Genomic DNA, 14,760 nt, shown 5'->3' with positions numbered 1-14,760 from the left:
AAATGTATGTAAGTAAGCAAGCAAGATAGGTAAAAACAAAAAGAAAGTAGAACTTAAAATCCACAAAACAGAATTTAAGTTGAAAGGCATTAGACTAACAAACAGGGTCATTATGAAATGATAAAATATATGATTCATAAGGAAGATGTAACAGTCTAGGATGAAAAACAAAAACAAAAACAAAAAAACCCTAGCAAACAGAACCTCCCAGTCTCAGCAGTCAAATGCAAATGCATAATGAAAAAAAAAAAAACAAAAAACCACTCTTAAAAACTGAGAGAACTTAAAGTACAGTTGTAGTGGGTATTTTAATTTCTCTGTTTCAGAATTTAACAGATAAAATATAAAGAATACGAAGATCCACCATTAGAGAAACAAGCAGAAAATAGGAATAGGGAAAATTCAGGTGATAAATGCATAGAAATATGTCCAACCACATTTAGGGAAATGCATGTTAAAGTAACAGGAAGAAAACATTTTCCACCCATCACATCGGTAGAATTCAAGAGTTATAACATCCAGTGCTGAAGACGATACTGGAAAATAGATACTTTCAAAGCTATTGATAGAAATGTAAATTATTACAATAGATTAAATTATTACAATATTTGGGGGAAGTAACCTTCTATATTGTTCATACCCTACTCAGCAATCTAAGTTTTGGGAATCTGTCTTACAGAAATAATTAGAACCAAAATGTAGTGGATGGGCATACAAGAATGTTTATTGCAACACTGTTTCTAGTGGCAAAAAGTTGAAAACTTGAATATGTGTAAAGGGAATAAAGTTGTAGTACATCTGTACTATGGAATGTTATTCAGCTGTCAACTTGGACATATAATTGACTAGGAAAGCAAATGGTAAAGTAATAGGTCTGACCCCATTCGTGTAAAACATGTAATAAAAAACATGCATATGATACATATGTATGTGTGAATGTGCTTCTGAATGTGAAGAAAGGTATGGAAGCATCAGCCAAGCTGTTCACAATTGTCATTTTAAGGAGGTGAGATAGAGAAGAGAAGATCTTGATTTTTTTCACTTTCTATAGTAAACCCAAGTTGCTTTTGTAATTAAGAAAAGATTATTAATAGATCAAATTAGAACTTTACCACGTTAAGAAATTTTCTAGGAAACATGTAGCGTTTATTTTTAATATTCTTATTTCAATAGCTTTTGTGGTACCGGTGGTTTTGGGTTACATGGATGTATAGTGGTGTGATCTGAGATTTTAATGTACCCGTCACTGGAGTAGCATACGTTGTACCCAATATGTCGTTTTTTATCCCTTGCCTCCATCCCAACCCTCTCCCTTCTGACTCTCCATAGTCCATTATATCACTCTGTGGAAACGTGTAGTGTTTAATCAGCAAGAAGTTTTAATTGGTAAATATATGGATGTGCTTTCCTCTGAATCACAGCAACATTTGTTGTTATTTTCGATTAGCAGGATTTGCCATGTGTTATTTTAGATTTTAATTAAAGGGCTACCTGTTCTATAGTGTTAGGGGTTCTGTTTTACTTCTAAATATTTTTTGCTTTGAACAGGGCTGTCTTCATCGGTGGAATACAACATAATGGAGTTGGAACAAGAACTTGAAAATGTAAAGACTCTTAAGACAAAATTAGGTATTGTACTTTTTTTTTCTTGACTTGTGTATTGGCCTTGGTTTCTTATTAAAGACTTTACTGTAGTCTGAAATATGAGAAAATTTATGAAATCTTTATGTTAAAACTTTTGACCTGCCCAAAATCATTAATAAAGACTATCTTACAGTTTGGGGAGAGGATAAGTTTACATTTATTCACTTTTTTTGGTTTTATATATATACAAAATGACTTTTCAAAGGTTCAAAGGTTCAAAGATGTTGCTCCATTGCCTTCTCACTTGCATTATTTCCAACAAGTCATCTGTCATACTTATCTTTTAATGTGTCTTTTTTCCGTATCTGCTTTTAACATGTCTTTATTGTTGATTTTGAACAATTTGATTGTGATACGCCTCAGAGTAGTTTTCTTCATGTTTCTTAGAGCTAGGAGGTTATAGTTTTCAACTAATTTGGAAATTTTTTGACCATTACTTCTCCAAATATTTTTTCTTTTCCCCTCATGCTTCCCTTTTCAGGGACTCCAGTTACATGTATTTTAGGCTATAGCTGAAGGATGTTCCTTTATTTTTCAGTTTTTTTTCTTGCCGTATTTCATTTTGATTAGCGTCTATAGCTGTGTCTTCACTTTCACCAATCTTCTGCATGTCTAATCTGCCTTTAATCTCATCTAGTGGTTTTTGCTTTTTTTTTGTTTTTCTACCATCTGCAGTTTTCATCTCTGGGGGCCTGTTTGGGCCTGTTTTGTATCTTCTATTATGTCTCTAACATGTTCAATCTGTGTCCTCCCTCTTTGTGAAAATATAGAATATAGTTATGACAACACTTACAATGTTTTTGTCTGCTACTTCTAACATTTGTGTTAGTTCTTGATATGTTTTGATTGATTGATTTTTTTCCCTCATAATCACTGGTATTTTCGTGCTTCTTTGCATGCCTGGAAACTTTTGATTAGAAAATAGGTATTTTGAATTTTACCTTGTCAGGTGAGATTTTACCCTTGTTGGGTGCCTCACTTATAGTATTTCTTTTTGTTTTGTTTTGTTTTTTAAGACAGAGTCTCACTCTGTCGCCCAGGCTAGAGTGCAATGGTGCGATCTCAACTCACTGCAACCTCTGCCTCCCCGGCTCATGTGATCCTCCCACTTCAGCCTCCTGAGTAGCTGGGACCACAGGTGCATGCCACCACAGCTTGCTAATTTTTTGTGTTTTTGGTAGAGTTGGGGTTTTGCCATGTTGGCCATGCTGATCTCAAACTCCTGGGCTCAAGTGTTCTGCCCATGTCGGCCTCCCAAAGTACTGGGATTACAGGCATGAGCCACGATGCCTGGCCACTTATAGTAGCTGTGTAAGTGAGGAACTTTGTTCTGAAATGCAGTTAAGTTACTTGGAAACAGTTTGATATTATTGTGTCTTGTTCTGAAGACTTTTTAGGCTGGACCAGGGGATCATTGCCTCTAGGGTTAAGTATTCCCCACTGCTCAGGCAAGACCGTTCCACAGATTCTATCCAATGTCCTGTGATTGATGACATTCTGTACTGTCTTGTGGAAGAGCAACTATTTTTGGCCTTTTGTGATTGTTGAGTGCTGTTTCTTTTCATATTTTGGGGTGGTTCTTTCTTTAGCCCTGGGTTGTTTCTTCACATGCCTGAGCCGATATACTTGAGAATTTTTTATGAATTCTTTACTGAATACTCAAGGGTGACTCTTTGCAGATCCTTGGAGTTCTTTTTCTGTGCTTCAGTCTCCTGTCTGGCACTTTGCTGCACAGACTCCAGCTAACATAGTCTCCCCAGATTCCCATTTCATGCTCTCAACTCAAGGGATGAGCTGGGCTCAGCTTGTGTTCCTCCTTCCTGCATCACGGCCTGGAAACTCTCAAGACAGTAAGCTGGGTCAGAAAGGGCTTGTGTGGTTTGTTTCCTGTGTCTCAGGCATCATTGTTCTTCCACGATCAGATGTCCAGTGTCTTGAAAACTGTTGTTTGATTATCTGTGTACTTTTTGGTTTCTTAATTGTTTCAAGCTGGATGACAAACCTGGTCCCTGTTGTTGCCGCAGCTTCAGAAGTGGAAGTCCAGTGTTATGTTCTTGAAAATCAAATACGATGTTCATTTATTTTCATTTCTGTTAATAATATTTCCTGAAGTTACTTCAGTCATCCTGCTGTTGGTGGATATTAGATTTGCTTCTAGTTTTTTGCTATTACAAATAATGTTGTTATAATCATTCTGGTATGTAACTCTTGGTATATATGTTTTTTCAGGGTACATACTAGATATGGAATTACAAGATCATTGTATATGTGCCTGTGCAACTTTTGTAGATAAAGCCAAATGGTTTTCTCACATAGTTGTATTAGTTTGCATTCCTGCTGGGCATGAGTATTATACTTGGCAATGTTGGACTTTAAAATTTTTACTGACTTAGTGGATGTGAAGTGGTGTTTCTTTGGTATTCTAATTCATATGTTCCTGATTTGTATTTTTATTTTTACATTTCTAATGTTCATTTAGCTTCTGTTTGAAAAACACAGGTTTGCTGGCAATAGATTCTGTCAGTTTTTGTTTATTGGAAAACATACTAAAAATTTTTGTTTGGTAGCTATCAGCATTGGAAAGATGTTGTTCTACTGTCTTCTGGTTTCTTGTTATAAGTCATGTTGTTGCTCTTTCAAAGGGCTTTAAAGATTTTCCTTTTGTCTTTGTTTAGCAATTTTACTCTGACATGCTTAGATTTGGTTTTCTTTGTATTTATCTTTCTTGAAATCTATGTGTCACTTCATGATACTGTGGCTTGATGTCTTTTATCTATTTGGGAAAATCTTGGCCATTGTCTTATCAGATATTGCTTCTGCTCCATTCTCCCTTATTTCCTCAGGCTGCAGTTACACACATGCTAGTTTGCTTCCAGCCTTTAGAAAACTAGAAGTGCTTATCTTTGGGAAAATAGAAGGGGGCTGGGCACAGTGGCTCACGCCTGTAATCCCAGCACTTTGGGAGGCCGAGGTGGGTGGATCACGAGGTCAGGAGATCGGGACCATCCTGGCTAACATGGTGAAACCCTGTCTCTACTAAAAATACAAAAAATTAGCCGGGCTTGGTGGCATGTGCCTGTAGTCCCAGCTACTTGGGAGGCTGAGGCAGGAGAATCACTTGAACCCGGCAGGCAGACGTTGCAGTGAGCCGAGATTGTGCCACTGCACTCCAGCCTGGGAGACAGAGCGAGACTCCATCTCAAAAAAAAAAAAAAGAATAGAAGGGATTTTTATTCATATAACTTTATTCATTCAGATATATATATATATCAATATGTAGATCTATATGAAATACAAATATAGCCCTCAGTATTCGTGGGGGACTGGTTTCAGAACCCCCATGGGTACCAAAATCCACATATGGTAGAAAATTATTGCAGAACCTGTGGCTATAGAAGGCCTACTGTATGTCTGTATTTTCAGAGTCAGCTGTATATCAACAATATATTTCCTTAACGATTGAGATGTCTTCACAGAGCTGAAATTTAAGCATCACAGGATTGAGGTGTTTAATGTAGCAAACTGATTTTAAAACTCTGATTTTTGTCTGGGTATCGTAGTTCGTGCCTGTAATCTCAGCATGTTAGGAAGCTGAGCGGGGAGGATCGTTTGAGCCCAGGAGTTCAAGACCAGCCTGGGCAACATAGCAAGACCCTGTCTCCACAAAAAATAAATAAAAAAATTAGCCAGGCATGGTGGCATGTATCTGTAGTCCCAGCTACTTGGGTGGTTGAGATGGGAGGATCACTTGAGCCTAGGAGGTTGCAGTGAGCTGCGGCTATACCATTGTGCTCTAGCCTGGGTGACAGAGCAAGGCCCTATCTCTAGTTTTTTTAGTTTATGGAGGAAAATTAAAAGTAATTTATGTTTTTTAAAAAGAAATTATGTAAAAAACAGATTATAGCATTATGGAAGGAAAATGTTAATTTGGAGAAAACTTTGTTTTATTTTGTTTTTCCTTTTAATAGAGAGGCGAAAAAAGGCTTCAGCATGGGAAAGAAATTTGGTGTATCCTGCTGTTATGGTTCTCCTTCTTATTGAGACAGTAAGAATTAATTTGCCTAGTTAAATAAAAGCAAATTATATTTTATTTACTTTAGCATTTGAGTATGGCAGCTCCCTCAGCTAAATGGTTTTTCATAAACTAGTTTTCTATCAACAGGATTAAAATCCATCTATGCCTTTATTTATGAAAATCCAATAAAGCAAAAATGGAAATTAATGGCAATTTAAAAAAAATTCTGAAGATTATCTGTTTCTTCATGAAAGCAGGAAATTCAGTCTTTGTTTTCATTGAAAATTAAGAAAACAAGGTGTTGCAGATAACCTGCTTTAAATTCTGTGATAAAATATGAAAATTACATTATGAAGTTAGTTCTGATAATATTTTACCACTTTTTTAAGTCTGTGGAGTTGTGTGTTTCCAATTGGTGAGATCACTTAGTAAAAGGATCTATATACTACCAGCTTTTGTCACAAGCTTTGAAATGACAATAACTTGCAGAATCTTTTAGAATTTCTTCAGTTCTTGTTTGTAGTCTGATTACTTTAGTTTTATATATAGCGTTTTGGTCTTGACTGCTTTCCCTCTATTCTGAAACGTGTATTTGGTTACCTAGATTTTAATATTTTGTATTGGTGAAAAATCTTGAGAGCTGACAGTTTGCTGTTTGTCTTGTAGTCCATCTCGGTCCTCTTGGTGGCTTGTAATATTCTTTGCCTGTTGGTTGATGAAACAGCAATGCCAAAAGGAACAAGGGTAAAGTAAAATCCTTTAAAATGTCTTTCTTTTGCAAAAGTATTCTATGTCTATACCCTGAGTATTTCAAGTAAGCAAATGAAAACAATCACCTTTGTGCATGTATATACTTCAAGTTGTATGAATTTCTTTATGCAAAGAGCCTTTATAATATAAACTGTGATTTTTGTTTCTAATTTTTTACTTTGGATTGACAGGGCCTTTTTTCAAGTGTTGGAATTTCCTTTTAGATTTCTTATCAGAGTTTATCTTGATTTTACTGAAATTCATTTAGCTATATGAAATTCCTTTAGCCGTAGTCTTGATTCAGATCCCCCCACCTGAGTCTTTCCAGGACCTTGTGCCATCTGTTATTGCCATTGTTGTATTCACTTACAGCCTCTTCTCCATGAGTACAAGCCCACCATCATGCTCCAGGTGCCTCATCCTACAGACAGACAAGAAACTACCCTTTGCCATGTACAGTCTTATCTTTTTCTTTAGTTTTATACCCAAACCCACTGATAGAACAGGAAGTCGCTTACTATACTGACTTCCTAGTCACTTTTAACCCATTTTACTATACCAACAAAACAAGTCCCAAGCCCTATAGTATATTTTTGTACCCATCCCCCTTAGTGCTTAGTGGAGAATGACTTGTACGTTATAGGAGATCCCTGTATAATTGTGTAAAAAAATTAGATACTCTTAATCCTTCCTACATGGCTTCTCTTGAGATAGCGTAATTCCAAAGTATTATCTCTGTTGATCAATAAGCTTTTGTAGGGGAGAAGAAGTAATACCTTTTTCTAACCTGTTGGAAGGTTCATGGCTGAGATGCCTATAACAAAAGATTAATAAGAGAAAAGCTGACAAACTTATTTAAGATAAGTTTTACATATCACAGGGGTCTTCAGAAATAAAGAAGACCAAAGAAACAGAAAAAGCTGTGTACTTTTATGCTCTGGTTTGTTGAAGAGTGGACAGTAGTGGGAAGTATGATTGGAAGACAGGGGTGTGATCTAATGATTATAAACTGGGGGGATTTAGCAAGGCCTGTTCATATTCTTCTCGGTGTCCTCGTGTCTCTGGAGATAAACATGTGCTTCTCCTCTGGGTGGGTTGCGGGGGGCACCCTTGGATGGGGGTCTTATGGCCTGCTTCGCAGGAGAAGGAGACAGATCAGTGTGTGACCTTCCTAGGTTTTCTCAAATACCAGGTCCCAAATTTTGGAGTAGTGTGTCTTGAACCCCATCACTTTCTACCAGCATCATTTATTTCTTCTTCAAAAGATTGTCAAAAAGTTATTTTTTATTGGGCTGACTGTAGATTCTTAATTATCCCTGGTGTTTCTATTAGATGTAATCTGTGCTGACTAGTAAAACACTCAGATAGTTTCTTTTATTAGTAATCTTTGAAAATACTTCAGTAGGGAATGATTTTTTCAGATCTAATTATAAAAATAGTAACTTTTTTGTGTGTTTTTTTTAAGTTCTAGGTAAAGATAGTTTTTGAGATGGGGATAATTGTTTAGGAAAAAATTTATAGCATTACTTTTTTAAAAATCTGTGTTAACAGTTACATCCTTTGTAACTCTGAATTCCCAAGGAAAATTTGGGCAAAGGAAACTTTCAGGTATGGGAACAGGATATGCACATTTACTCTCTTTCTACTCTTAGCTTAATTTTGACATACTTGAATTGTGTAATCTTTGTATATTGTGTAAGCATTCAGATAGCTATGTATCCTATTCTTATTTTTCTATTGTGTTTTTAAAAACTCTTTCCCAAAACTATTCAGGATTTTTTTCCTCAAGTGGCAAGTTGCCCCATTTTATAACAGTAAGCATAATCATGTCATCTTGACAAGTAACTTAAATTACATTTGAGATAAGTAATTTTTCTTGAGCTTATTAAAATTGTTAACATGGTGCCTGAATTTGTTGATGAAATCAGTCTAATGTCATGTCTTGTTGGCCTTTGAAAGTCTAGATGTTATTTCAAAGTAGTAAACATTCATAATTTCAACTGTCTTATTTTATGAAACAGCTGTTTTAGGGAAACCAATATAATGGTGTCATCAAATTCTGAAAAGTGTCTTTCTCCCACCCCAGGGGCCTGGAATAGGAAATGCCTCTCTTTCTACGTTTGGTTTTGTGGGAGCTGCGCTTGAAATCATTTTGATTTTGTATCCTTTCTTTAACTGAACGTTCAGCCTATCCACAAATTTTATACCAAGTTTTCTGGGGCAGTGGTTATTTACTAAGACACTTGTCTAGAAGAGGAAACAACAGGTTAGTCTTCCTCAAGCACTTAAAGCGGCTTTTTGTTTTGCTTTTCCTATGGGCCTTAAGACTTTTTGGAGACTGCCGAGAACTTAGGAAACTTGCATTCTGTTGGAGAGTTTTTTTCCTTGATTCTCACAGCTATCTTATGGTGTCCTCTGTTGTCGGCTTCTATAGCCTTCGATTTTTTGGAAACTTTACTCCCAAGAAAGATGACACAACTATGACAAAGGTAAGGTAGAATCTTAGGTGACTGTGGCCTCTGGTTTGCCTTCCCTGACAGACTGCTTTATTTAATAGTCATTCTGAATGGTTCATTTGCAGTGATAGGTATTTGTTTGTAAGTTGCGTAAACACAAACTGGAAGATTTTCAAAATGCTGAGTGAGTGGGAAAGGGATGTACCCTGTTTAATTTGGGTGGCGTCCATTCACTGTAAATGCGGAGAACTGCAGAGCTTGTTAACTAGCTATAGAAGGCTCCTGAAAGGACTCTTTTTCCTCTAAAGAAAATGTATTGCTAATGAGTAACTTGGATTGTGCTAACTGTATTTCAGGGAGCTTGTTTGAAGTCTGAAGAACTTAGTTGCTACAAGTAGTAGGGACAAAGTATTTCAAATTTGAATAATTAAAGTAAGACGGAAGAGTTCTATTCAGAAACATTTTGTAGTCTGAGGCTAATTTGACTTTTTCCACAACATGTCATTGGGTTCAGAATAAAAAGGCTGTTGCCGTATATAGTGACTGAATCTTTATAAAATATTCCCGTAGGCTGACAAAGAAGAATAACTAATAAGAGCTGAAAGCTTGTTTTGTTTTTATTTTATATTTTTAGCCTACTTAAAGGGGAGAAGTTATTTTACACACACACACACACACACACATATACACACACACAGCTATTTCTTTAAACTTAATAAGTAGTTGAGATATTTAGTATCTAGTTTAAGTGATCATAAATATTAATTGGTATTTTCAACTCCTCTTATTTACTATGGAAGAATAAACGTGGGATGCATTATTACAAAAGTTTAGAGGTTTTGGATTTCTGGTGCTTTTTAAATCTTACAATTAACATTAGAAATAGATGTGATAAAAGAGATCTTAAGCAATAATCTGGCCTTAAAAATGTAGTCAGAAGTATCCAATATGTTAATTATTTTTTGCTTGACAGGCAGAGCCTTTTGAAAGTAACAGCTGCAATCAGTAATGTAAAGTGCATTATCTAGGTGTCAAGTAATTTAAGTATTCTATAACTATATCTGTGCTAGGTACTGTAAACATCTTCTAGAACTTACAGATATAACTTTATTTATTTTAAAAGTGTGTTATTCTTTGAAAATTCTGTACTGAATAGTATCATTAAGAAATCGGCAAAGTACACTAGGTAACTAGAATGCACAATAATTTCTCAGAATGTTACTGGGTTTGATTGTCATCCTGCTGTTTAACTGCCCAATATTCTTTCTCGTTTCTCATAACAGATCATTGGAAATTGTGTGTCCATTTTGGTTTTGAGCTCTGCTCTGCCTGTGATGTCGAGAACACTGGGTAAGTTTCAGTGAGAAATTTTCACTTAAAGATCCATGTTTTTAAAAACTGTCTTTACTGAACTTATTTAACATTTACTCATAAAGATTACCTTTGAAATACAGTGTTTCTTCCTACATCATTTTACACTTTTACTTCTATGCTTTATGTATAGGGGCATACCAAGACAAATACTTTTATCAAATAAAGACTACTTATTTTTTAAACACTTAAAAGCATTCTTTCTCCAAACAATGGGCTGGTTTTTGTTGTGTTTTGTTTTTACTGAGACATCTATAAGTTAGGCTTTCGAGTCCTCTAGTGAGGAAACTGCATTGAACTAATTTTTCTATTTAAAAGCTTTTGAGCGTTTATAATTTAGTATGGTTTAAAAAATTGAAAATTTGTAAATTATTTTAAGCTGCTTTGTGTCCACAAAATAGAGGTGAACGCAGTGTAATCTCTGAGAACACACTCTGATTCAAAGGACACCCTTGAGAGTTCCTACTTGCCTGTCATTCATTTCTGTCATTTTCTTAATGTTTCAGTTTACGGAGAATTTGATAATCTTTTAAAAGAAAAACAGATTTTTGCTTTGTCATTGAAATAGTTGAGTAAGTCTTCCCTTAGTTGTCTTTTATAAAATGCTATTGTAGACCATATTCTGAGTTCTTCACTAAATATTATTTCAGACAAAAGTTTCCATTAAACATTTCTATCTAATTCTCTAGACTTAGGTTTTGACTTAAGAGTGCACACAAATGATTGGAAAATTTCGATCATTAAATTTTAGCTACTTGCTCATAACAAAAATTGCTGGTAACTTTGAGCTGCTTTTGCATTAGCTCTCATATTGCCTCCATTATTTATTGAAGACTTACAGATACCAGGGATGCAGGCTGTGCAAAGAAAGTAGAAGCTTTGTAGTTATCTTCATAATTCTTACAAAGGATTTCATGTTTGTAATAGAAAACAAAATTAAAGTATAAATGTAAAGGGACCACTGTTCCATAAGCTAATAAAAAACTGGTGTGTGTAATAGTCTTATTTCTTTTGTGTTTGCTTCATAGGACTTGTAATTGTTTTGACATCTGCTTATGTGAATCTTGAAAATGCCAAAAGTATGCTCTTTAGCAACCTGATTTGATGTTAAATGTTATCATTTATATTATGACAGTCTATTAAATAATTTCTGTTATATTTCAGCCAACCTATCATTTTAATACTTAGGAAACTCATTCACTATACTATTATTTAAGATTGATTGCTAATCATTAATGTATACCGATTTTATGGAAGAAAATTACATGCTGAGTATAGTTTTAATACAAAGAAAACAAACTAATGGTAAAATTTACTTTTTGAAGGCCAACAAATTAAATTCCAGAGTAGTTTGCCATAGAGATAAATAAAAAGAAAAAAAAGAAAGATGGAACAATTAAAATGCAGCTAACAAATGCCTGGACCCAGCTGTCCAAACAGGATTAATGGAGTGCATTAGGGTACAGTGAGTCATGTGGTGCTTTGCAAAATATCAACACGCACTGCATTACATGTTATGCCCAGTGGCATTGAATAGATGAAAAGAAATAAATACGTTAAACAGATTCATAGAGGCTTTTCACAGTATTAAAAAAGCAAATTTCTAGACTAAAAGAAAAAGCTTTATTTTAGCATTATGGGAAATGCAAACTAGAGAGTTACTTTGTAATTCCTCTATTAACCCTTTAGAATTGAGTCTTTGATTTTAAGAAGATAAAATATAGAGAATTGTCATGAATATTATCCTAGTGTATAACAGGATTTTGATTTACCAGCTGAAAAGCTTATAAGACTAGAATAGAGGATGTATTTAAGCAATCAGATTCCAAGCTGTGACATTTTTCAGTCTTTCTTGTCGCCTCTCTCAAGGAAACCCTGACCTTAGTGTGGTCTCCTTTGCTCCTGTGAAATCAGCCAGCAGCGCCCCATCACTTACAATGGAATGAGAAATGCAGTAACAAGAAAAATCATATTTTATCTCTATATATGTAATTTCTCTATTATTTCAACAGTTTTTTTAGTGAAGAATATAAATTTGATTATAACTTGAAATACATTGAATCTAGTATAAAAGAAATAATTTGGTGATGTTTTTGCTTCAAAAATGAAAGTGTTCAATGGACATGTTTCTTTTTTAAACATTTGCCCACTATTATTGTTGATGCATCGCAGGCTTTAGATTTAAGTACATGGTATGATATGACATATTTATTAAATAATTCCTTTTAAATAGCTTGTTATATTTGAATGAAAAATTTTGTACTAACTGAAAAATCACCACTAAGTAAATTTTATAAGCATATTTCTTGCCACAAAGAATTAAGTTGTGAGAAAAATTTTGACCATGTATTCTTGGTTAAGTAGAATTAGTATAAAGGATGGTTTTATTTTTCATAGGAAACACAAAGAATCTGTACTTAAAATTTTTTATTAGAACCCTGCAAAAGTAATGCTATGTAAATGAATATATTTTTCAAAACATTGTTTTGCTGCCTGTTTATATTTAAGTTTTCAGAATCCAAAATTTGGGGAGATTTGATGTCTGTATTTTTAGTAAACAGTTTACTATGTAGTTTAATAGACTCTCAGGGTGATAAAAGGAGATGTTTGCAAACAAGGTGAAAATAGAACAAGATCAAACTAATTATCTATAGATGTCCAAAATTCTATGCAATAAAATATTTTGAATGTTGCAATGAATTTTATAAGAATAGATTCTGTGTGATTGCTGATATGTTCTTTATTATGCTTAATCATGAAACAATTAAGACGTTGATTTTTTGTGTTATTCTTTATTTGAATTCTCCTTTAAAGAGGAAAATTTTTCTCAAATGCAAATGATAGTCTTTGAAATGCTTTTAATAATTTCTATATTGTAATTATTTTTACAGTTATTTTTCATCTTGGAAGCTCTTTCTATAATTTGTAAGTTATTTAGTGTCCAAATACAATTTGTTTTTAATGTACTTATGGTAGTAAAACAAAAACACTTACTCTTTCAAATCAGCTTGAGTTTATTTTCAGTATTTTCACATATTTCTCATTTGGGTCCCATATAGTCTATTATCTTACAGGAGGTAAAGTAGATTATTCCTTTTTGCTTCTTGATGAAGGGACCTTGTTTTATAACGGGTCTTTTTTGGAGAGGTCTTTATTTGGGGTTTTGGTAATCCCTATTTATCTTTACCCTGGGCTTTCTCTAGCTCTTGTTGTGAAACAGAAATAAACAATGCTTTCACAGAGGCTTAGCAATGACAAATGTGAAATGGAAGTATAAGTCATATATTCCTAATTATGACATTGATATAAAAATAATTTCAAACCCTATATTGAAAATTTCTCACCAAAAAGTATATATTTTATTATATTCAGATATATTATAGAAAATAATAAATGAATAATATGACTTATTATTAACTTTATTATTTAACTTTATTAAAGTTATTTATTAACTTATAGTAATTAACTTTTGGTTGATTACTAATGTTCTTATATCTGAGCAATAAGCTTATATATACAGTTGAGATCTTTAAGAATAAAGAATTCTTAAAAATGTTTTGTGCCAAATGTCTAAAACAGTTAAGAGAGCAGCTCATGATACCACCGTAAAAACTCATATTCCTGATATCTACAAAATGTGTTTCCTGACACTACACTTCTTTCAGGGCAAACAGCCCTGTCTGAGAAAATGTCTGTGGGTCACACATACCTAAATTTAGTCACCTGTTGATATTCAGCTACTTTAAATTTACTTTATTATAATTTTCATGCGGAAAATAATTTCCTTTAGGACCATTTAGCTGGAGGGAACCTTAAGAGGTAATTTGTTTTTTTCTTGTAAATTTGTTTGAGTTCATTGTAGATTCTGGATATTAGCCCTTTGTCAGATGAGTAGGTTGCGAAAATTTTCTCCCATTTTGTAGGTTGCCTGTTCACTCTGATGGTAGTTTCTTTTGCTGTGCAGAAGCTCTTTAGTTTAATTAGATCCCATTTGTCAATTTTGGCTTTTGTTGCCATTGCTTTTGGTGTTTTAGACATGAAGTCCTTGCCCATGCCTGTGTCCTGAATGGTAATGCCTAGGTTTTCTTCTAGGGTTTTTATGGTTTTAGGTCTAACGTTTAAGTCTTTAATCCATCTTGAACTAATTTTTGTATAAGGTGTAAGGAAGGGATCCAGTTTCAGCTTTCTACATATGGCTAGCCAGTTTTCCCAGCACCATCTATTAAATAGGGAATCCTTTCCCCATTTCTTGTTTTTGTCAGGTTTGTCAAAGATCAGATAGTTGTAGATAATGCGGCATTATTTCTGAGGGCTCTGTTCTATTCCATTGATCTATATCTCTGTTTTGGTACCAGTACCATGCTGTTTTGGTTACTGTAGCCTTGTAGTATAGTTTGAAGTCAGGTAGCATGATGCCTCCAGCTTTGTTCTTTTGGCTTAGGATTGACTTGGCAATGCGGGCTCTTTTTTGGTTCCATATGAACTTTAAAGTAGTTTTTTCCAATTCTATGAAGAAAGTCATTG

The 14,760-nt window shown here is 34.2% G+C and overlaps 1 protein-coding gene across 14 annotated transcripts in view; it reads left to right on the top strand.

Moving 5' to 3' along the window:
* LMBR1 (limb development membrane protein 1) overlaps positions 1–14,760 on the top strand; it is a 211,411-nt gene that overhangs the window by 156,808 nt on the left and 39,843 nt on the right. For 12 of the 14 annotated variants that reach the window (XM_034965351.3, XM_034965345.3, XM_063606434.1 and 9 more), the window contains 6 exons: positions 1,549–1,629; positions 5,613–5,689; positions 6,326–6,403; positions 8,496–8,569; positions 8,808–8,898; positions 10,149–10,215. In XM_034965351.3, the coding sequence (XP_034821242.1) occupies positions 1,549–1,629; positions 5,613–5,689; positions 6,326–6,403; positions 8,496–8,569; positions 8,808–8,898; positions 10,149–10,215 (468 nt within the window). The other 2 variants (XM_034965352.3, XM_034965348.3) reach the window with 1 other exon arrangement.

This window comes from Pan paniscus, chromosome 6, assembly GCF_029289425.2.
Source record: "Pan paniscus chromosome 6, NHGRI_mPanPan1-v2.0_pri, whole genome shotgun sequence".
NCBI lineage: Eukaryota > Metazoa > Chordata > Mammalia > Primates > Hominidae > Pan > Pan paniscus.
This window is presented reverse-complemented; position numbering and strand designations above follow the sequence as displayed.